Source organism: Dermochelys coriacea, chromosome 1 (assembly GCF_009764565.3).
Source record: "Dermochelys coriacea isolate rDerCor1 chromosome 1, rDerCor1.pri.v4, whole genome shotgun sequence".
Classification (NCBI taxonomy): Eukaryota; Metazoa; Chordata; order Testudines; family Dermochelyidae; genus Dermochelys; species Dermochelys coriacea.
The window spans coordinates 285533446-285558740 of record NC_050068.2 but is presented as its reverse complement, the minus strand read 5'-3'; the positions used below and the strand labels follow the sequence as shown (position 1 = coordinate 285558740).

At 41.3% G+C, this 25295-nt stretch overlaps 1 protein-coding gene across 2 annotated transcripts in view; it reads left to right on the top strand.

Moving 5' to 3' along the window:
- The window catches only part of TRHDE (thyrotropin releasing hormone degrading enzyme), a 340833-nt gene that overhangs the window by 271485 nt on the left and 44053 nt on the right, over positions 1-25295 (top strand). For both annotated transcript variants that reach the window (XM_038387780.2, XM_038387779.2), the window contains 2 exons: positions 2096-2229; positions 2341-2396. In XM_038387780.2, coding sequence (XP_038243708.1) covers positions 2096-2229; positions 2341-2396 — 190 coding nt within the window. The remainder of the gene's footprint in view (positions 1-2095; positions 2230-2340; positions 2397-25295) is intronic.

Below are 25295 nucleotides of genomic sequence, written 5' to 3'. Positions count from 1 at the left end.
ATGTGTCTTGACTCTGGATACAGTTCCTCTGCATCCTCTTCTATGCCAGCCATGGTTATATTAACAAGGATATGTACGGCAAATGACGAGTTTAAACATAAAAGAGTAAGGAGCTAATGTATCCTTTACTCCTGTCCAAAGCTGTCACATTTGTCCCTCCCTATATTACTGTATAATTAAAAAGGACTTAGTCTGTTTACACATAAAGTTGAATCAGTTTAACTAAAAGTGTGATTTTTTTAAAGCCAGTCTAGTAAATGGGTGAAACTTTGGGTTTTGAAACTCTTAAATCAATTTAAACCTGGCTTATAGTGGTTTGGTTGCCCTCATAAATTTGCAGAGCAAGCCAAACTGATGTAAACAGTTTTAAACCAATATATTTGTGCCCTCAAACTGTTTTCACAATTTTATATAAACTGCTTTAATTAAATAGTTTATTTAAACTGGTGCAAGTTTAGATAAGCCTTAGCAGAGAAATAACAAGTAGTGAATTGGATAAGTCTTTTGCAACTTCCAAAAAAGTGTTTTTAAAAAATGTTAATATTAGAAAAACCTTATCAGTGACAAAACTGTGTTGTAGTAATTTATGGAGGCTTTGGTCCTGCCAACATTTAACTGAATTCATGTGCATAACAGAACTGCAAGCATACATAAAGTTGCATATGTGCTCTGTGTTTATAGAATCAGAGTTTTTGTGGTCTGTATTGCTGCACCTTAAAATTTTTATTATTGTCATCTATCTTATCATGTGCTACTGGTATTATAGTTAAAATGGAGGTGTCATGTGTACCCTACACCCATAGTTTTAATCTCTTTTAACTTTCTCACTAATTACTTTTTACAAAGAATACCATATGTGAAAACCAGGTTGTCTAGTATGTCAGCATATCTAGTATTAGATGGCATATGTGAATTATCAAACCATATTGATTTGCATTTCACTTCATAGTTTCATTAGTTTTACATAGTTCAGGCACACTGATCAGTTTCCCATTGCAACTACGTCCAAGAGAAGTCTGCATGTAGTTTTCTTTTTAAAAAAGATGACAAGGAAAACAAATATTAAGCTGTAGCTTTGATCAAGCGTGTACAGGCTAAATTACCTTATAGAACTTTGTGTGGCAATAATTTAAAAAAAAACCCTTTTTATTTTCGAGCAAATCCTAGTTTAAAGTAAATAACTAGTAGAATCAAAATAATTTACTAAATTAAGCCATTCTTTATGAGACACTTGGGGCTTGATCCTGCATTCCTTGCAATCTCACTGAAATTAAAGAAATGTAGAATGTGGAATGTGTTTGTCCTGCAGATATTTATTTGCATACTTCAAGCATACGAGTAGTCACCTTGAAAACTATGTTAAGTACTTACAGCAGTGTTCATAGGATTAGGCCTAAATTGTTGCTGAAAGTCTAAAAAGGAATGAAAATAAAAACACATACAGTGTAAGATTAAGTGGTTAAAATGAAAAGATCTTTTCAGTGACTAGTGGCTACAAACCAAACTGCTGGAAACACTTTCAATTAGAAACCTGAGACTAAGGGACCTGCTCCTGCTCCCATTGATTATGCACAAAACTATTTTGGGTTTACCTATAAAGCAACGGCTTGATTCTGATCTCACTTTCACTGGTGTAAACCAGAAATAACTCCCTTTAAATCAACAGAGTTACACTGGTGTAAAACTTAGGTAGGGAGATCGGAATCAGGCTCCAAGTCTTGAAGTAGCAATTGATTTCCCAGGCATTTAATTAAGGATACTTTGGAAAAAATGCCTCTCCAGGGCCCAATCCTGTAACTGGGTTCAGGTTGAGTTGGAAGATCAGGGTCCAAACTGGGTTGCCCCTTTATATTAGTTAAGGTGGAACACATGTTGAAAATTATAATTAACCCTCAAAATTATCTGTGTCATTAGTGTTCATCTATTTAAAATATTTTACTGGTGATTTATAAAGATTATGTAAATTGAAATAATTATTTTACTCCCACAAGTATTCCTTTTAAGGAAAAATAAGTAAAATATGTTTTTTTACAATGTTAAATCCTTTTCAAATTTAAAAAAACAATCTTTTCCTTACATTGTTCTTTGTTTCCAGAACATCACAGAATTGCTGCTTTAGATGAGACAAGCTGGTTGCTGGGGAACATCAATCAAACTGGCTATTTTCGGGTTAACTATGACGTAAGGAATTGGAGGTTGTTAACTGACCAATTAATGAGGAACCATGAGGTAAGCTCCTAGTTCCATGTCTAGGATCTGCTTAGATGTGTGAGCTGTACGAGCTGTGGCACTGCTTTTATCATCCTAAATGGTTCCGTTTTTCTGGTTTTCACCTCACAGGTTATCTCTGTCAGTAATCGAGCAGGTTTGATCGATGATGCATTCAATCTAGCCAGGTATATTTTCCTGTAGATAATCTAACCTAATATACAGTCCTGAAACAATTCCTGCATTTAGTTTCCCAGACAATGTGTGTGTTTTGAAGTTAACATTTTTAACACACTTTAATTGCTGCCCCCTTTCTTTTCTTTTCTTTTCTTTTCTTTTCTTTTCTTTTCTTTTCTTTTCTTTTCTTTTCTTTTCCCCCGCCTCCGGTATGGAGCATAAGCACTGTCTGTAGTACTCTCCTCTCTCTTGATCAATAATTGCCATAGGGTATTTCCAAGTCTTCAAAGTCCAAGTTCAATACTTTGGAGATTAATAATCTCTTCCCTATTTCACTAATGAACTAGGTTTGATATTGTTGGGGTTTTTATTAAATAACCCTAGAAGTGTATTTAATTTGTAATGGAAAACATCTTCAAGCTTCAGGATTTTTTTCCTCTGATATATTACTGTTATATTTTCCAATATGTTTTTTGGCAATCCATCATAGAAGGATTTTTCTGTGTGATGATGATTATACCACATGGAAGGTTTGTGGTTCTGTTTGAAAGTTCCAAACTTTATATAGTATTTTAGTGGTTTATTATTGTTTGCACAGTTACATAATTAGATTAAATAATACAATGCTGATTAAATAATGATTTGTTTACAACATAAGGCAATAGAATCTTATCTGTTTGAAATTCAGAACTACATCTGTAGTCAAAGAGTAAAGAGAAGTGTAAGAACTGGAGCTGGTCAGACTTTAAGATCTTGATATTCTTGGGAACACTCCTGCTCTCAGCCAAACATCTTTAGATCAAAGGTTGTGTAAAAACTATAGTTAAGACTATTGGCTGTTCTGTTTTTTGACATATATATGGCCAGATTCTGGCTTTAAACTACTGGTTGCAATAGACAGCAGCACAGAAGTGCTTTGAATCAGCTGAGACTCCCAGAGATGTATTACTAGACTCAGACATGATGTCACTGAGGAATGCAGGCCAGGTATGCCCCAGCTGTACCTTTTGAAAGAATGAAAGATGGCAATGTGCCCTCCCCTACATACTCCTCTCCATTGTCTTTTGGGACATTGGTACCACTGCCAGTGCTAGCCTGGACAAGGAGTGGAACTAGGATTATTCCTTGCAGAGATGTTTTGGGTTGCAGGGAGAGGTAATCTTTGCACCCAGTGGTTATAGCAGATTGAAACAACCAGCTACTGCACCAGCTAAATAGGAAAAGAAGTTGTGGAGAAAAACTGCTTACCCAAGCCCGGGAGAGGAGTGGGAGCGCTCTCCCTTTCCTTTTAGCCCCTTTAACCTTTGCATGCACCTTCCCATGTGAATATGTGCAAAGCTAATTACAGTTCATCACTTTGAGTGAAATCTAAGCCCCATTGACTTCAGTGGGGCCAGCATTCCATTCTTAGTGTTCTACATTGCCACTAGAATGTTGTACAGTGCTCTGAGCAACCTTGACTATTAAAAATACGAGTGCATATACAGTAAAACAACATTCTGTCCTAATTTAACTGTAGTGTGGCACTTCAAAGCTTCTTTTCATTGCTAATAAAGTTTGAGTTGCTTGCAGCCATACAATATTAGTGTGTGGTCTCTTCAGTTTCCACAAACTAAACAACGTCAGATCTGGCCAGCACCTCAGTGAAAATCCATGCACTGCAAGAAGTTGTACTGGTAATTCAGTAGATGGCCATCTTCCCTCTGAATCAATACTGAGCTAATGGTCCTGAACTCTGTGTTGTTAAAAGTGCCCACTTTTAGATGAGATATAAAGCCAAAGTCCTGACTGCCTGGAGTCATTAAAAGTCCCATAGTGCTTTTTACAGACTAAGGTCTTTAACCCAGATGTCCAGGCCAAGTTCATATTTGGGTTATTACGTCTTGCTTACCTAAATATTCCCCCAGGTTCAGATGAATAAGACATGCCTCACTTGCCTTCCCGAATTGTTCTGTAGTATTGCTGAGTATTACTACATTACCCTAAGAAGGTGACAGAACTTCAGTGATTTTTAAAGCACTTTGGGATCTTTCCCATGGAATGCACACTAAAAATGTAAGTTAGTATTGTTAGGGATGAGCTACAGAGATATTCTGCTGTAGTTAGCACTTTTGCATAGCAGAAGAGTATATTCATATGTATTATTTGCCTAGAGTGGAAAGTTCCTGTGATGGAGATCCATTGGTAGATCTCTATTTTGTTTTCCTTCTTCTTCTATTTCTACAGGGGGTAGAGCAGTATATATCACTATGAATAGGTTGCCTTGCAAGAGAATCCGGGTGTGGCAGACTGGGTTATGGGAAAGGTTTACATATTTACATACAGCAGCTTTACAGCCAGTGTTCAAAGAATAATAAGCTAAATTACTGAGGATGGATAAACTTGCCGTATTTCTTCAGATAAGTGTAGAACATGCTCCTTATTCTCTCCCTTTCCATTTATGTACAGAATATCATTCTTCCTGAGAAAAACAATGAAGCAGCCTTATCATAGAATCATAGAAGGTTAAGGTTTGAAGAGACCTCAGGAGGTCATCTAGTTCAACCCCCTGCTCAAAGCAGGACCAACCCCAACTAAATTATCCCAGCCAGGGCTTTGTCCAGCCGGGCCTTAAAAACCTCTAAGGATAGAGATTCCACGACCTCCCTAGGTAACCCATTCCAGTGCGTCACCACTCTCCTAGTGAAATAGTTTTTCCTAATATCCAACCTAGACCTCCCCCACTGCAACTTGCAACCATTGCTCCTTGTTCAGTCATCTGCCACCACTGAGAACAGCCTAGATCCATCTTCTTTAGAACCCCCCCTTCAGGTAGTTGAAGGCTGCTATCTAATCCCCCCTCACTCTTCTCTTCTGCAGACTAAATAAGCCCAGTTCCCTCAGCCTCTCCTCATAAGTCATGTGCCTCAGATCCCTTATAATTTTTGTTGCTCTCCTCTGGACTCTCTCCAATTTGTCCACATCCTTTCTGTAGTGGGGGCCCCAAAACTGGATGCAATACTCCAGATGTGGCCTCACCAGTGCCAAATAGAAGGGAATAATCACTTCCCTCGATCTGCTGGCAATGCTCCAATTAATTCAGCCCAATATTCCATTAGCCTTCTTGGCAACAAGGGCATACTGTTGACTCATATCCAGCTCCTCGTCCACTGTAATCCCCAATTCCTTTTCTGCGGAACTGCTGCTTAGCCAGTCGGTCTCCAGCCTGTAGCAGTGCATGGGATTCTTCCGTCATAACTGCAGGACTCTGTACTTGTCCTATGTCTGTTTAATTTAGTCACATTGCTTCAGTAGATATATTGCTCATTTTTTACTTTTTGGTTCTTTGATCCCAGTCCAGTGGCACAGCGGGGCTAAGGCAGGCTCCCTGCCTGCCTTGGCTCTGTGCTGCTCCCAGAAGCAGATGGCATGTCACTGCGGCCCCTGGAGCGGTGAGGGGGGCAGGGAGTCTCCCCGTGCTGCCCCCTTCCCTAGTGCTGGCTCTGCATCTCCCATTGGCAGGGAACTGCTGCCAGTGGGAGCTGCGGGGGCAGTGCTTTTGGGCAGGAGCAGTGTGGGGAGACACCTTGCCCCCCTCCCCCCCCAGAAGCTGCTGCCAGAGAGATGTACCGGTTGCTTTCGGGAGCCGCCCAAGGTAAGCACCGCCAGGCTGGAGCCTGCACCCCTCACCCCCTCCCACACTCAAACTCCCTGCCAGAGCCTGCACCCCGAACCTCCTCCTGTATGCAAACTCGCTCCCAGAGCCTGCATCCCGCACTCCCTCCTGTACCTAAATTCTCTTCCAGAGCCCACATCCCAAACCTCTTCCTCCACCCAAACTCCCTCCCAGAGCCCACGCCCCCTCCTGCATCCCAACCCCTGACCCAACCTGGTGAAAGTGAGTGATGGTGGGGCAGATTGAGCAACAGAGGGATGGGGGATGGCGTGAGCAGAGGGTGGAAAGAGGTGGGGCTTAGATGGAAGGGGTGAGGTGGGAGCAGGGCCTGGGGCTGAGCGGTGAGGCTTGGGGGTCCCTGAAAAATTTTAAATCAAAATGGGAGTCCTTGTGTTGCTATAGTTTGAGAACTGCTGACATACAGGTCATGCCTGTGGTAGTAGGGGCATTGCTGTATGAGACAATGCTGTGGTGACTCTGGGCGTTGCTATGGACATTGTTATAGCTCATACAGTAGACCCTAGAAGCTGATGTAACTTAGACTGACTATCAAAGTTAGGGTCTTTCAATTTCCTAAACAGGATCAGGAGGGCACATAGGTAGTTTAAAGCCACTTTAGTCCTCATCCTTGTGCTGCAACTTCTATGAAACTCCTTTTAAGAGGGACAACACAGAATATCACTTCAGATGTTGAGCATCACCATGTTTAGTACTATACTACTATACTCCATATACTGTACTATTTCAGTCTCATGTTCAGTGCAGTATGTTTGTCTTCTCCTAGCCCACAGGTGCTGACTTTTGTTTTTGCTGGTGGGTGCTCGTCTCTGCCCCCTCCCCTCCGTGCAAGAGGGAAAGAGGCTAAGTGGGGCCAGGGCCATGGGGGAAGAGGCGAGACTTCAGGGTGGAGCACAGGTGGAGCAGGGTGCGGGACCCACTTAAGATTAATCCGGCCCTTCGGGTGCTGAGAACCCCCTATGTTTTTTTGGTGGGTACTTGAGCCGCGGAGCGCCCATGGAGTTGGTGCCTATGTCCCACCCTATATAGTGGTATATGATGATTGGAGAGTATGCTTATGTAATCGTCTGTGCTTAAAATGTGAGAGTAAATAATCTCATTAACCAGATATAGAGATGGTAGTTGTTATATGGTTGTCATATTTTCATCTATACCAACACATATATACGTATATGCACTCTGAAAAAGAGAGAAGCAGTGAATGTACATATGTTTAAAATTCCTAGTTATTAATATTTTCATACTTAAAATAACTAATAAAAGGAAAACAGTTGGCATATTAATTTTATTATTGCCTTTCAAAAATAGTTTCAAAGTAAGCAGCTCCCTTTTACCTTACACTGTATTTCTGCCTGAATATATGATATGAGGAGTCTATATGCAGAACAACCCATCTCAGAGCTTCTGAAATACTCCCTAGTGTGTTGCTGAACTGGATACAGTTCATGTCCATTCTGCAATACAAAGATGTGATTCACTTTTCCAGTGTCCTAATGTGATTTTCCTAGCTGTTATTAATGCTAATTTTATCCACATTTTGTTTGTAGAGGATGTACCAATTTCTCTCTTTAGTGTAATTTAATACCCACGGGTCTGGGGGAAGCTGCAAAATTCCTTCTATAATCTATCTTGGAGCACTGAATATTTTCTTTTGATATTCATATATGCTTTTACATCTCCAAACTGTACATTATTCTCTTTATCTCCCCTTTTACATCCCCAGCATAAAGGTCTCTTAAACATAAAAAATATAGATGAATACATACCTCAAAGGAACATTTTAAAGTTGTGTAGCTTTCATTTCCCAAAGTTTGGTTCATTAAATGTGAGTTTATTCTTTCCCAGTGCTCACAAAAGATTACTAGGAGTTGAACTGAAGTGTTTTTGGAAATTATTATCGGTTGGGTGCTCTGTGTAGTTTGTCTGACTTCTCAGAATCTGGTCAATTCTGTGGATGTATTTTAGTGTAAGGTCAGAGTGAATCCTAATTCCCCTTAAACTCTGTTCTCAACTATGGTCCCTAGGCACATTCTGAGCATCTGGAGAACTGCAGCAGTGGCAGTGACACACTTTTTGGGCGACAATTCCTTAGACTTAGCCTTCACTGCAAACTTTGCTGGCATAGCTATGTCAGCTAGGAGTGTGAAAAAAATTACACCCCCTGTGCCAGCGTAACTATGCCAGCAAAAACCCTATCTTAGGTGCAGTTATACCAGCAAAAGAATTCTTCTGCCTATATGGCTTTTGTCATTTGGGAAGGCAGTTTAATTGTACCAGCAAAGGACTTCCTTGTCAATATAACCAATGTCTCCACTAGAGGGCTTTGTCAACATAGCTATAGATAGTTCGTATAGATGTGCCAGTAAAGCATTCGTAGCGTAGATGAGCCCATAGTCCTTTTTTTGACCAAAAATCTTGAGCAGGAATAGGCTTCAGGCACCCTTCCTTCACTGCCTCATTTAGAAGTTGAAGGTTAACTTCTTTGATATGGATTGCCTAAAATTTCCAGACAGTATAAAACCACAAGGGTTGCCGTAAAATAAGATTTATTAAGAGTATGCAGAGAAAATCAAATTAAAACAGAAGAAATTGTATGCACAGTATATCTAGCCTTAAACTGAGCAAAGGGTAATCCAGATAGCTACAATCAGTGGTGTTGCAAGAAGTAGGAAACATCTTACTTTTCTTGAGAGTGTCAATCTTGTCTTTAGCATTTCTTTTTCTTTTCTGTCCCTTTTTGCTGGGCAAGTATATCAGAGACCCAGTGCCTATGGTGCCATGCCTATTTCCCCTTGCTCCCTGGATCTAAGGTCCTTTATAGGCTCTGATGCTTGTTAAGAGTCTGACATGATTCAACATCATACCAAGCATGTAAGCCTAGGTTACATCAGATTTTCAGCAATATAATGTTTGATCAGGTGTACTAAGTGTGGGGAAGTGGAATAGTCTTAGTCTCCCATACAATAGATATTGCCCCAGTATTTGTTAACATTCTCCTTCCAGCTCTGGAGTTATTTAACTGATTTCCTTTCTGGAAATGTAGCATATTTCCAAGGTTCCTTTGATCTTGCCTGTACTTTAGTCAGCGCAAAATGTCAAGGTGACTAGATCCTGGTTTGCATGTCAATTGCTCAGGAAACCAACTCTTGATTCTGACAATCTGCCTTATTGACTGGTATTCAGTCTCCTATTTTGGGGCAATGTCATTGAGAAGGTTGTGGAGAGGCAACTCGTTAGTTTCTTGAATATTCAGATTTTCTTGATGCTGGTCCATTGGATCATAGACCCAGCAATGGGGTAGAATCTGGGCTGGTTACATTTATTGGTGATCTGCTACCAAATGGCAAAAATAAAATGTTTATACCAATTATTTTAGATTATTCAGCATCATTTGATACCACTGATCAGGAGTTTTGGTGGATTAGCTTGTAGGTCTTGGTGGTGATGAATTTCTTTGCTACATACCTATTTTGAGAGAACCCTGATAGTAGTTGTGGGCAATTGTTATTCTGCCCCAGATAGAGTGCATGGCCCTGGACTTTCTCCCAGACCACAAATTGCCATCCTGATACTACTTCCTGGGTATGTCTACACTGCAATTAAATACCCGCAGCTTGTCCATGTCAGCTGACTCAGGTTCATAGGGCTCAAGTTAATTGTGATGTAGATGTTTGGGTTCTAGGACCCTCCCCTCTCATGGGGTCCTGCAGCCCCAGCTCAAACATCTACACTGCCATTAAACAGCCCTGTAGCTCGAGCCCCATGAGTCCGAGTCAGCTGACATGTGCCAGCTGCAGGTGTTTAATAGCTGCTGTCTTTATCTCAGAGGTATATTCCCCAAGTACAGTCATAGGATAAGGTAATATTGGACCCAGAGTCTCCTTTTACCAACCTGAAAGGGTAATTAGGTCCTGTTACAGGTGTCATGCTGTCCGGAATAGATCACAACTGAGAGTTCCTACCTCAGGGCAAACTGTCAGAAAACCAGGGCAGACAGCCCAAACTGGGGTGTGTGTTCTATAATTAGATTTCGCCAACCCAATAACAAATGTGAATTCCTGGATCACTATAGCAGTCTTACCATGGAGGCACAGACAGTCCCCTTAGACCAGAGGTGGGCAAACTACGGCCCGCAGGCCACATCCAGCCCGCAGGACTGTCCTTCCTGGCCCTTGAACTCCTGGCCGGGGAGGCTGTCCCTCCCACTCCCCTGTTGTCCCCCTTCCCTGCAGCCTCAGCTTGCTGTGCCACCAGCGCTCTGGCCCGCCGCTCCTGCTGGGGAGTGCGGTGGTGTGGCTGCGAGCTCCTGCTGCTTTGAGCAGCATGGTAAGGGGACAGGGAGCGGTGGGGTTGGATAAGTTTACCCACCCCTGCCTTAGACTCTCCAGCCTATCTTGCCACCCAGACAAACTGGACTTTGTGATCATGGTCACTTAAACCAAAAATCACACCATATCAGGTTGCTCCCAGTCCCAATGGACCAGCCACTTACCCAGATCAACTGGTACTCCAGATCTTACACCAAAGACAACGCTGGCAGCCAATTCTATTGTAAACTAACTAAAGATTTATTAACTAAATAAAAAAGATTGGGAGTTATTGAGAGGTTAACGCAAGTAAAATTTTATAACAGGTGAATCACAGTTTGCAACTTCAAATGGTGGTAATGATGTATTCAACTGCCAGTTTCCTGAAAGTCTTTTAGGGCTACCCAGAATAACTCTGGGGATCTCCATCTTCTCATTCAGTTATTCTGCCCTGTTAGATTCCAAACAGTCCAGAGATAAAGGATTTTTCTTTGAATTCATATTTATAGTCTCTTCACACAGACAGCAAGCTGACAATGTACATACAGGGGTTTTCCTTTGGTGGGAGTGATGAATGCATTTTGAGTCTCTGATCTCAGGTCATTACCACAATGGCTATGTGCTTTAGAATTAGCGTCTTTTCTGATAAACTCCTTCATTAGCAATCCCCAAGCCTCCTTTTGTGACTGAAGAGTTATTTAGTTACAGGGCTATTTACCGTGTGACTGTTTGCTATTACAATATGACAGGAACAGATAAGTGAAAACAATGCATGTAACAGCCCATTTGTTTTATGAAGTTTAAACATCTGAATACACACTTCTACATCTAACCATTACTTTGATCTACACAAGTGAATGGACTTGAATAAACTCCAGCATGACCTGGTCAGCCAGCCTGACAACATGGAACTAGCAGTGTGAAGGTAAAACTTGGCTTTCATTTATTTTTAAGAAAAATAATTTTCTTGTGCTTTTCCTTGTGAACATAACTTTGGAGATGTAAATAGCTGGAAATGGATTGCTTAGGGTTGAAAGCATCTCATTTATTCCCTAAAAATCACATTCTCCTCACAACTACTGGCTGTCCACGTTTGTCCTTCAAAGTCCAGAAAAAGCATAGCCCTGGGAGCCTTGACTTTTTGAGAAGACCCCAGGTGAGTTCACATATATGGGAACAATGCTACACAGTCCATCATAAGCTCCCTACAGTCAGCTGCCTCAGGCTGAGCCTGCTCCTCTGCTGAGCAGCTAACTGGATTTCTGGATGCAAAGAGGGGAGCTGTGCCACTGTAACGCTTTAATGAAGACACTCTCCCGTGGCTTAGTTATGGTAATCCACCTCCCCGACAGGCAGTAGCTATATTGGCAGGAGAATCTCTCCCACCGACATAGCGCTCTCTACACCGGCACTTAGGTCAGTATAACTACGTCACTCAGGTGTGCGGATTATTCGCACCCCTGAGTGATGTAATTATACAGAAGTAATTCTGTAGTTTAGACCAGGCCTTTGCAAAAAACTGAGAACAAAGCACTAATCCCAGCTCTGATATGGAGTCTTTCTGTGGCCTTTGCCAATTCATAAATCAACATTTGCAAACATGGGGCCCTAAAGTTAAGTACCTAAATGGAGATGCTGAACATCAGCAGCATTCATTTGGCTTCTTTCAGCATGTTGAGTCCTGGAGCACCTACTGGAGCCTTTTTCTCAACTCTGAGCTGTGAATATCACTATAATTTATCCTTTAACCTTTGGTTTACACTCCTCCATATAAAATCCAAATCTGTTCTCCTTGTTTTGGAAAAATATTTCCCTGAAGCATCTGTGTGACAATTAAACTATGGAGTTGTACTCATCTTATCACACTAATCCTTCCCCAGAGATTAAGATTTAATTTATTCCATCAGCTAAAGTCTTCCAACATATTCAAGATAATTGGATTCAGATTATCCTTATTTATGTTACTTACAGCCCTGCTCAACCTAATGCCCAAATAAGTCAGTTCTGTAAGGACTCACTTAAAATTCCAGGGCTAGACATTAGTAGGTTTTCAAGTCGGTGACCGTGATAGAGATTCTCCTCTAGCCCAATTAATATATGTCAAAACCTCTCCAAATTTTAACTACCATATCCAGGTTTGCTGGTGGTGCTTTGTTTTGCTCATTCACAAACAATGGTGTAGTACCCACCTAAATATGCACTGTGTATTCAAACCTCATTATTCCTCCTAATGGTAGTTGCTAATTGTTTCAATATTAAGGCAAACAATAGTGCTGCTAAATGGCTTCCTTAACAAGTGCCTCTGTGTACCAGCAAAGGGAGTTTATCCTAGATTGATAGTGTTGACCACAGGTGATTGATGGCAATAGGTATTATCTATTATTTTAATAAATGCTGGCCCACATCCAAATTATTTCTGCATGTATGGCAAGTAGGGCTACTGTACTGTGACATGCACATTTTGTTCATCTAACACTACAACTGCTGACTGTAATGTGGCTTCCTACAGGTTCACCCTTTCACATAAATTTTGTCTGAGTTCTGTCCCTTGTTAATAAGGATGGGAAGGTGCAGACTCATGGATATTTTAATGTAACTGAGTGCCTTTTTGCATGCCAATCAGTATGCTGTACCACATAGCAAAGCCTTGCTCTCCACCCTGGCTGGAGACAAGCATTTCAGTTCATATTTGCATATGCTCATGCAAGAGTCAAAGTAGTTCCTAATAATAAACACACTTAAAAAGTCCGTTCTGCTGTAATCTTCTTCTTCAGCCAAGGGGGTTCTTTGGTGGGTTTTTAAGTGGTTGAGGAGCCCAATTCGTGCCCTGAAGATTTTCCCATAGAACTGACAGGTATAATCTTGGAGGAGACATAGTTGTTGACTGTACTGTTGTGCCCTTTCTTTCCTCCTCTGTTCCTTCTCTGTCTCATGAGCACATCAGTTCTCCTCAAAGGTGGATGTGGCTTACAAGTCGGCATTGTGTCTGCTCTTGTTACTTGCCAAAGGGCAATGAAACAAATTTACAACATAGTCTAGGGAAACAGTGCTACTTGGAGAGCATCCTGGTCAATCCAATAAACTACTGAGGACATGTAAGGAATTTGGATAAGATTCGTCAACAACTAGGAAACAATGTCCAAAAGAGTAAATGTGAATTCTTTCAGTGCTGTCTAGAATACATAGTGCACTAGATTAATCTTGATCGAGTGTACATATTTCCTGTAAAAGTGGATGATGCTGTTATCCACCATCCCCACAAAAAGTAACGCTGCCTCACTTATTCCTTGGACTAGTGAGTCATTATGGCAAGAATAATTTCATCCGGTGAGCTATCTTAAATTTGATTTATAGAAAATGTAATTATGGTTTCAAGGAAGCAGAATTTTTTTTTTGTTAGCTATAGTTTTGACACATGATGAGTTCAAGCTGGCCTTGGCTTGTGATGGATGCATCCACATAACAGTGCAGGAGCTATGAACTCCCATGTGATGGCTGGAGAGAGGAACAATCCATTGCATTTGCCTCAAAAACATGAACAAGAGCGCAGCAGAATTATGGTTGAGTCAATATAGTACATTCAGCCTGGTGTTTGAAGTGAAGCAAGGGGAGCAGGGGAGGCCCCATAGCTCCTTTCTCATCCCAGATGCACTGCTCCTCTAATCTGTGTATATGATGACTGTTTTCTGATGTGTTTGAGCAATCTTTTTAAATTATATATTTTTGATCCATATGGCAGAACATGCACGCTGAACTATTGAACTGCAAGTGCAAATTATACTTTCAGATTTTGGGGTTTGCATTTGTGGCTTTATTTAGTGCACTTTTTAAAAACATGGGTCAAGATTTCACTGTAGCTTACCTGAAATAGAACAGCTAGATCACTTTGCTGGCTTTAAATTGAAGTCAAGTATTTTGAGTGAAAGTTGTGTTTGGCTTGTTTCTACCTGGCTTGTAGAATCCACAAGTTTAAGGGAGAAGAAAAATGGTCTTGTAGTTAAGGCACTGGACAGAGACTCAGGAAATCTATATTCAGTTCTTGGGCTAGAAATTAGTAGGTTTTCAAGTCTTTAATAGTGGTAGAAATTCTCCTCTAGCCCAATTAATATATTTCAAAACCTCTCCAAATTTCAACTACCACATCCAGGTTTGCTACTGTTGCTTTGCTTTGATCATTTACAAATAATGATGTGATATCCACCTACATGGATAGTCTGTCTCTGCCACAGACTTTCCATGTGACCTTGGGCAAGTCACTGAAGTTCTCAATGTTTTAGTTTTTTATCTGTAAAATGGGGATAAAAGTACTTTCTAAAACCCAGGTGTGTTGAGATAATATATTCAGAAAGTTTGTGAGGGCATCCGATATTATGCTGATGGGGGGCTATGTTCACTCCACACTTATCCTGAAAGGTTAATGTAAATTGAGAAGGAAGCTAATTAACCTAACAGGCCAGAGGTGAGGGGAATCAGATGGTTTAGTAATCCCTGGACTGAGTAAAGGAGCCCACCTGAGGAGGAATGACCGGGAGCTGGACTTATAAACACAGGAAATTGGCAGCAGCAGCTCATGGAGTGAGAGAGGGGCTGCAGACCGAGAGGCAGAGAGATGGAGGGCAACTGCAGGAAGGGGCATCGACCTTGTGAAGCTAATCCCCAAAACAGCCCAGAGGAGGTGCCATCCTAGCAGTGAATAGAGTGCCCTGTCACAGGGCCATATACGTACATAAATAGAAGTATGGTTTTTCAGATGTGGGGTCCAATCCTGTAGACATTCCCACACATGAATAACTCCACTTACATGCATATTTTCAGGATCATGCCCATATATTATGTGTTGACATAAATCAACTGTACCTCATTAGGAAGGTCCTTCATTTTTAAACCCATGTTTGCCTCTGGCCTATTCAAATCTTTGCTTCTTTTATGCAAATTGTATAGATCAGAAAAGGAGAGAGAATAGAGAATGAAACACTGAGCATGCTAAAAAAAATGCATCCTAAGTAATTTTGAATTTACTTTAGCACACTGGGTATGTCTGCACAGCATTTTGAAGCTAGCCTCCCATCCCGGGCTGACAGACTTGGGCTCATGCTAGTACTCTAAAAATCATAGAATATCAGGGTTGAAAGGCACCTAAAGATGTCTTCTAATCTAACCCCCTGCTCAAAGCAGGACCAATCCCCAATTTTTGCCCCAGATCCCTAAATGGCCCCCCTCAAGGACTGAGCTCACAACCCTGGGTTTAGCAGGCCAATGCTCAAACCACTGAGCTATTCCTCCTCCCCCCCCCCATAATTGTATAGACAGTGCTTTGAAGTTACGGCTTAGGCTAGAGCTTGGACTCTGAAGCCTAGGGCAGGAGGTGGGCTTCAGAGCAAAGCTACAGCCCAGCCTGCAACTTCAAACCACTGCTAACCAAAGACTGTTGACCTGAGCTGGGAGTTTCACTCCAAAATACTGTGTCGACATATCCAGTCTTGTGGGGCCACACTGGAGCATTGATTAGATAAGAGGAAAGGGTTGCTCCACCCTACTTCCAAAAATTCACCTTTGAAGAGAATAAAGAGCACTTCAGATAATCAGGACATTTGAAATTGATCTCCTTTAGTCCTTGAAATGCATTCACGTTTGTGTTTCTTCAGTTAATTAAAGTGTAACGTATTTTTCAGAGATTACGGATTCCTGATAATGAAAAATATGTTATTATGTAGTTTATCATATAGTCTTAGCTGTCAGCAGAAAGAAGCACAAGACTCCTTTTGATCTTTTTTTGAGGAAGGGGAGGGAAGAAAACAGGCGCAGTTAGTATGAAGTTTGTTTATTAATTTATTTTGCAGCGAAGATAAATGATTAATTCAAATTAACATCAGTTTTTGATTATGTGGCAATTCTAAAGCTGCGCAAGATCATTTAAAGCCCATGGTATTCCCTGCTAACTGCATTCGATTGGAACTGTTCTGTGTAGGATACTTCAAATGTCCTCATGTGGAACTGAACGTCACTTGAAGAGTCCTCAACTATTTTGGAAGTAAAAAATCATAATAATAGGAAGGCCTGACTGAAAGCATTGTATTACAAGCCTGTCTTATTTATTTGATACTATGGATATTTAGTGTTGTATACATTTAGCAATTAAAGTTGACTTACAAGTCAAATAGTAGTGTTATATTACTCAAAGAGATGACCTACATTGTGGTATTCAAATCACATAGGAGCAAATCCACAGCTGTTGTAAACTGACCTGACTCGACTGAGTTGGATGGGGCCAGGCAAGCAGAATTGTCTCCTAAGGGCTTGTCTCCATGGTGCATTAGCCCACATCAGAGGGGGATAAATTCTAGTACACATTACCATATCGTGCACTAACTGGCCCATGCAGAGCCTTCTGGCATTCTCTACAAGTTCCCTCGTGCACATTAACATATTGTTGTTTGAAACAGGGATTAACATGCACTAGGGAACTTTTAGTGCATGCCAGTAAGGTCTATATGGGCCAGTTAGCTCAGGACACGCTAGCGCATGCTAGAATTTACACCTCTCTAGTGTGGACTAATGCATAGTTTAGACAAGTCAGAAAAGTCAGTTTAGACAAGAAAACCCAAAGTCAGTCCACAGTGGGAGGAGGAGGACTAGGATGGTCAGCCTTTGATTCTTGTCTTATTCTTGGCTCTCTTGAAGTAAGACCTATCTTTGGTAGCCCATATGCTTTAGCAGTTACCCATACCTATTCCAGTTATCTTTACCTGACTGTGGATCTCTTGGGCCTAATGTTCTTGTCTTTGGCATCTCAGGCGTGCTGGAGTCAGGGGTGACTGTAGTAGTCTTTGGGAGTTTATCTCCTGGCTCCACATGTCTCCTTGCTGCCAAAGATCTTTTTTCTCTTCAGTATTCAAGATGTCTGCTACTACCTCACCAGTATTGTTGCTACCTCACCACTATTGCTGCCGTGAAAATCTGCTATAGGTAACTGCAGGCAAATACTTTTGTGATGAGAGCAGCTGATCGTCTTCCTGGAACAAGGAAGAAAAAGTTGGGATTAAGCAAAGTAAAATACGATATAAAAATAAATGTTGCATTGTGCACATTTTTCCCTAAATGAGGGTCAATGAATAAGATTTCAGACCTGTTTTAAGTTGTCTTTTAATAGACTGGTGGATATTGTCTAATTTCTTATATACCAGGGTGTGCACAAAAGCTGAACTGCAGGCAGAAAGAATCTGTGATGAAAGTCCACATTAAAAAGAGCTCTTTCACTCTCGCTCTCTCTTTGTCACACACAAACACACACACACACACACACACACACACACCAACAAAATTATCCAAACAGAAAGCTAGTCACATTCTTTACATTTCACATGAAACAGATGACATGGGATAGGTTTTAAACCAATGTCATGTAAATCACCTAATTTCCATTGTTTCAACAATGCCGACCAGTTTGCTGCCAGCTTGGGTTTCCTAATTTTGATTTAAATGCAAGATTCAAAATGACTTTGGTAGGTGGTAGGGCTTATGGATTTATGGTAGATTTGTATGTGGGACTCTCATCACTGTACAGCAACCCTGTCGTTTTTGTGACAGAGTCTATTTGACTGGTCTTGGATTTATGATGGAAATAATTCAGCATGGAGTAATAATTTTCCCTTGGCAATTACACTACCATTTGGTACTTTGTCCCTAAGGGGAAAATGAATGTGCTGGGATCTATCCATGAGTTCAATGGCTCAGTATAAAGAACACACCAAGGTCAGAATAACACAGTAAGGCTTCGTAGTGTAATCTAGATCTGATTTATTTATCTGACTCATCAAAAGCTCAAGTAATTTAAAGATTACATAGTTAGTAATTTAAAGATTAATTTTGATATGCATTGAATTTTAGTGGGAATTCTTTGTGAAGGATATTTAATTACCATGTTAATATTCTTTTCTTATTCGTCACCACTTGCCTTGGTAGCAATACCACACATACCAATTTCTCCCATGTTGGCAGGAGAGTGCCTTATTTAAGAGCTAGCATTCACAATATTATTATGTGATGAGCCTTCTTACTGAAAAGTCTTTCAGAAGCAATGCACCTGACTTGATCTTTTGGCCTGGGGCTAATCCAAGACACCCAGAAATCTTTCTCGATTGTCAACTAGTCAGTGTATTCTGCCCTTTCCTAACAGATGCAGACTTAGCCCAGTCATCTATGCCTTTTTCACCACTAGTCTAGACAACTGCAGTTGTATTGGTCGCGAAAGTCCTGCTGGTCCAACCTGCGGCAAGTTCACCTAATAGTTAAACAGATGGACAAGAGCACATCATACTGGCACTCCACGCTTGCTCCCCACTTAGTTCTAGCAAGCCTTCAGTGATAGAGCTCACTAACACAGGACTTAAGAATGAGCCCAAATTTTGCCATACTTATAACACAATGGAAAAGCTATCTGTTTGCCCAAGACTTCCTCTAATAGCAGGGACTGCAGAATGGCTGACAATGATTCTCCTATAAACAGACAAGCAAGACCATTCATATAGGAAGTGGCTAAAGCAATTGAGGGGCCCAAGTATGGCCCTTTTGGTCAAATTGTTGCTTTGCAATAGAGCACGTAGGGTGCCTAGTTAAAGTAGTAAATGGATGTAGTGAAGTAAGCGTGTTGAATTGCCTGACCGTCCCTTCATTATGCATCTCAAAAATAACATGCTTGGGTTCTGCTCTTTCTACTGGATTTATGATGCCAAAGAAAAGATGCTTACCTCAGGGGCATTTTGCCAAGATACCAAAAATTATGTGGTGACCCCCACTTTTCACGATCTACAGTGAAGGTACATGTACAGTATATTTTATTTGCAAAATTTAAATAATTCTGTAAGTGTAGATTTTTTGTAAATATGCAGTAGGACAAGGTGAAAATTAGAGCACTCTTCCATGACATTGCTCATAAAAAGAAGTGCACCATGGCTTCAAATGCAGTAAGATAGATAGTTACACAGATAAAGCGTTGTGGACTAATTGAATTGCACTCCAAAAGCACTCAAACTGAGCTTCAGTTTGAGTTCAATCTCCATCTGGGAATCAGCGGTGGTTGGTTAGAATATTTTTCATGCATACAAATTGTATGTCAGATCTTTCTACAGAAGTGTTTTGCTGTAGCCAGTTACTTGCTAATATTTTCAGGCTGCTGCTTTTGTGTTGGAGTCTAGTTAATTGGAACAAGCTGTACAGTGGAAAAGTCACAGAGCATTTCTGCTGTATTCTCATGCCTTATCCCTTCTCAAAAGAAACAATTTCTAGTTATTCTCCAAGAGAGAGGCAGCATTTCCGTTGGCCTCTGAAATGGTCAAGCTGAAAAAATCTAGGAAAAGATCGTTGTCTCTGAGTCCTAGCCTGTGTTTGTTCAACTCAGACAGGCAGTGATCTGATATTTTTTGTTGTTGTTTACATTGAAGGCCAGCAATATGGTTGGCTCCGAAAAGACCTGAAGAAAAAAATTATGGTTCTGTCATTGGCCTTCCCCACACTAGTTGAATTTCATTGTTATCACAGTTTTCTTGTAAGAGGTTAGCACATGTGGGCTTTATGAGAAAAAGCATATTTTAAGGAGTAATTTGAATGAAGAAAAATGAGTATCTGTCACAGATAACTGAGAGGAAAAGGAGGGAGTCGGATGCTTATCAGGCAGCATGAAAGAAGACAAGAAAATGAGCAAATGAAGAAGAGATAGTGATGAAAAATCTGTGAAGAGATCATTATCTTCTTCAGCAAGGAAAGGGGATGGAGCAGTAAGAAACATGACAGGAACAGTCTTCAGAGCCTCAAATTATGTTAGTTTCCATAATTCCTACAGTCTCTGTGAATTGTATTTTCCTTTCATAGCTGGCTAACAATTACATTCTATGGCTTCCCTTTGATAGGAAGGTTCCTGCTGCTGCTGCTGCCACTTCTCTGATTATTATAATTAGTATTATGAAATATTTCTATAGCTCCATAACTTTGCATGTGATTTAAAGAGATTTTTAAGAAGTCACATTAGATGATCCCAATTCTGCCATCCTTACTCATCTTTGAGTGGTGTCTTAATTCCATGAATGGTTACATTGAATTCCAGGTACTGCTTGCAGAGTATGATAATATTGAAGTGAGGTAAGGTGCAAGAACTGGGTATCATTATACAAATATAGAATAAAACAACAAAACCAGAAGAGTGGGCAGAGCACAGGGAGTGAAGTAGGGAGCACTGAGAGATGGGATAGTGGCAGAGGCAGAACTGCGCAGAGGGTGAGGACAGAGTGAGAGCAAAGAGACTGACTTTATGTGGTAAGGCACAGGGAGCCTGTGAAGAGACTTTAGGGGACTGTGGCATGGTGCTCAAAGAGGTGAGAAAGGAAGAGTATTTTAACTTCTGAATATTGGATAGATTGATGAGGGGAGAGTCAGGTAACCTGGAAGAATTTATAATTATGCAAGTGAGACAGAGCTATGGGATGGACTTCGGGTTTGGTAGTGGGAATCAAGAGGAAGGGGTGAATTTTAGAAATATTATAGGAGGCGAAGCAACAAGATTTGATGTGTCTGGATTTATAAGAGAGAAGGAAATGAAAGAGCCAATGATAACCCTAAGGTTTCAAGTCTGAATGATGGGAAGGAGTCTCAGGAGGGATGAAGGAGGAGTGGGTTCAGTAGGAAAGGTAAGAAATTCAGTTTAAGTTAGAGGTGAGGTACCCATGAGGAGATTTGGGAGGAAAAAGAGAGGGGAACCCAATTGTAGATATCATGGGTGGACAGGTAGATTTGGAAATTGTCAGCACAGAGTGATAAGAGAGACTGTCTCATGTTATTAAAGAGGATAAGTATCATCATCTAGAAATTGCCACACTGAAAACAATAGAGAGGGAGAAAAGTTAATAAATAATGGATTTCTCTGGATCTTGTCCTCATACTTATTTCTACATGAAGAATCATTACAGAAATCACTGACATCTTTCTCTTTTGCAGTCAAGATTTCTCTTTGGTGACTAGCTCAGAGAAACTGAATTTCAGAAGCAAGATTTTAAATGTACCACAGAGCCTACTACAATACGGATACATCTGCTGGTTTCTTAAGCAACATGCTTTAAGCAACAGTAATTCTTCTTGTTCCCTGCTCTATGCTTTTCCTTATGTCAATCAAATTATCAGTAACAATAATCACAAACCCCATTAGGAACCAATTACACACATACAACTCCAGACTCATTTTACTTCTTCACTAACACTATCTCCAAGATTTTTAACTTTGCAGTCAATCCAATGTGCTCCTAGTCTCATTAATTATAGCTACCCATTTTTACAAAGCATTAGAACCTAGAACACAACACTTGGATAATATTCTATGGCTTCTGGAATTAGAAAAATATATAAAAATGATGCAATTTCAACTTAGTTTACTTTCTCTGGCTCTACAGACATGCAAATCTTGACCCGATAACTCTGCTTTTCTGTCCACACTCCACTACAGAGGCCGCACTCTAATCCCACTTTGCAAATCCAGAGTAATTAATTGAGCTAAATTGTTCCATTGTCTTTCTTGGCTGTGCAAGAGCTTCTCTGATCTTGGGTCCTGGCACAGAGCACAACCTCAGGCCTGATCTATACTGCAAAGTTAGGTCAACATAAGTTGCCTTATGTCAACCTAGTTGTGCATTTATCTACACTCAAATTTGTCTTTCAGAGATGTAAGCACCCCGTTATGGGTACATAGTAGCTCCACCTCCATGAACTGCGTTGAGTCATGGTCAACATACTGTGGTTGAAGCAGTGTAAGTGCAGACACCATGTGACCTATATCGACCCTACCAGTCCTCTAGCAGATATGCCACAATACCTGACACTGTCCTCTCTGGTCACAGTTGTGAACACCATTGCCCAGGGGTCATTTAGCCTGGAAGACAACCCTCCCTTTTTTTAAAACCCCACATATTTTTTAAATGTCTTTTACCAATTGCCCAGTTTAGCAAGCACACCAAGCAGCTTTCCTTTGTTGCGTGCAACTGCCCAACCAACTATGCCTGCTATGTGTTCCAGACCCGCTCCTGCCTGGAATAGACAGGAAGTATTGGATCTCTTGGGCCTGTGGGGAGAAGAGGCTGTGCAGACACATCTGCAAAGTGTTGTAGCAATGCGAACATCTATGAGGGGATAGCATGGGAGACGTAAGCAAAGGGGTATGATGGATTAGCAGCAGTGCCACGTGAAAGTGAAGAAACTGCGGCAGACATACCGGAAGGCCAGAGAAGCCAACAGAAATCCTGGTGCCATGCCACAGACCTGATGCTTTTGCAAAGAGCTGCATGCCGTACTCTGCGGAGACCCCACCAGCACTATGGACTACCGAGCACTATGGATACCTCAGTGGATCCCGGAGACACAAACCACTGTGAACAGTGAGAAGGAGGATGGAGGATATGCAACTGGGGGGTTCAGCTGTGCCGCAAGCCAGGATCTGCTTAAGATTCCACCACAGTCTAGTCATTCCTAGCAGCCAAGCATGGCCAAGCCCAATGCATAATCTGTGTGAATACATTTCCTATTACAATGTTTAACTATACTCATGCTAGAAGAGGTAGTGGTTCAACAGGTAGAGTTGACATCTGCTTTTCATTCCCCTCTAGACTTAGGCAGGGGGGTGGAGAGCAGTTTGTTTATGTACACAGGGATGTCCTTATTTGTTTAATTCTCCAGAGAGATCTCAATGAAAAGTTCATAGAGGTATTTTGCCATCTTCACCTGAAGGTTTCGAAGGGTAGCAGCCTTATTTCTTCCTCCATGGTCGGATACTTTCCCTCACCACTCTGCGATGACTTTGGCAAGTACTATTGCAGTAAACAGGCTAGTGACATACAGGCCCAGGTGGCTTTGGGATGCTGGCAGTAGCTTCGCTCTCTTGTACCATTGTTACCCTCAGGAGCAAGATATCAGCTAAAGTCACCATCACCTGTGGAAAATAGTGCCCATATTGATTGCCCATTGTCCTGCATTCATCCCTATAGAAATGGAGACAGGGAGGGACGACATTTTATTGTTTCATGCAGCTGAACAAGTCCCTTCTCATTTCCCACTCCCAACCCCTGCTGCACCGTACTCACTATGCTGGGGTGGAGAGTGGTGCTGTGCAGAGGGACTCCAAAGCTGGAGTGTCCATGTCTTGTTTAAAACCTTTGGGGAGCAAAGGAAAGGAGTTCTGAAACTTAACTTTCACTATCCCTTCTGACTACACATACAGTGACACCTCTTTTTGTTTTATCTGTAACTGCTGCTCTTGCTACCTTGAGAGGTCCCCCATGGAATGCCTATCTGATAAAGAGGAGAAAGAAGAGGACAAGGGAGAGTGTGTTCAGTGAGACCCTGCAAGCCAGTGCTGCATTGGACGGTAAACAGAGGTCTTGGAAGGTGAATATTGCAGACAGTATCGAGAGGGGAAGAATGGATAGAAGAAAGGCGCAGGAGTCAGAGAGGGAGATGCATCAGGACATAACGGGGCTTCTCCGGCTCCAAACGCAAATGCTACAGACCCTTGTTGACCTACAGGTTCAACAATCATGGGCCCAGCTTCTTTTGCAGCCAGTGGAGAACTCCATTTTAGTATCTCTCTACACCCCTCAATGCATCATGGGTCAGATCCATACCACACTTTACACTGGGGAACAGTAAAGAGAAATATAGATTCACATACACTGTCCTACAAGCGTCCTGAGGTGTATGCATAGCCAAAATGAACTGAAATGGATATGAATGGTCTTTCCCCCTTCTTAAGTTCTGTTCTGTTCTAATTTATTTCAAAAGTTGTTATTGAATTTGCTTTTATTGCACACTGGGTTTTTTCACTGATTATGGTATGAAACAAAAAATTATTTTTTCTAAATAATTCATCTTTATTACTTCACAACATATCCTGCAGAGTGCCTACTGCTACTGAAAGCACCCACTACTTGTTGCAGAGGGCAACAGAACACATAGGATCAGTGACATTGTGTAATAATTATAAATGTACAGTAACCACCACAAAATTAATAGGTGCAATAACAATGATATATTCATAAATGTACACCAAGTACCACACAATTCCTAGTAGCCCCCAAACTTCAGAGCCAGGTAAAGCACAGTCCACCACACTGCATTTCTGGGGCTGACTATTAACGTGCTCTTTCAGCGCCTCCATTAGCTGCATAGCTCTGCCTTGAGCTCTTTTAATAACCCTATTGTCCAGCCGTTCCATCTCAGCAAACAGCCACTCCACCTCTACCCTCCATCCCAGTGGCGACTTTTCCCCTTTGCCTCACAGGTATTATGCAGGACACAACAGGCAGCTATAACAATTTATTTTTCTCACTGAGATCCAATCTCATGATTGAACACTGCCAACATCCCATCAGTCTACCAAAAGCACATTCAACTGTCATTCTACACCTGCTCAGCTGATAGGTGATTCTTCCTTTGACACTGTCAAGGTAGTCAATGTACGGCTTCATGAGCCATATGAGCAAAGGGTAAGCTGGGTCCCCCAGGATCACTGTTGGGATTTCCCTAGTGCCAGTGGTAATCTGTTGGTCGGGAAAGAATCTCCTTGCTTGCAGTTTTCTGAACAGTCCTGTCTTCTTAAAGATGCAGATGTTCTGCATTTTCCTTGACGAACCAACACCGATGTCAGTGATGATCCACAATGATCCACCAACACGTGTATTACCATAGAAAATTAGCCCTTTCTGTTAATGTACAGTAAAACTTCAGAGTTATGAACACCAGAATTACGAACTGACCAGTCAACCACACACCTCATTTGGAACCAGAAGTACACAATCAGGCAGCAGAGACAAAAAAAAAAAGAAGCAAATACAGTACAGTACTGTTAAACGTAAACTACTAAGAAAATAAAGGGAAGGCAGCATTTTTCTTCAGCATAG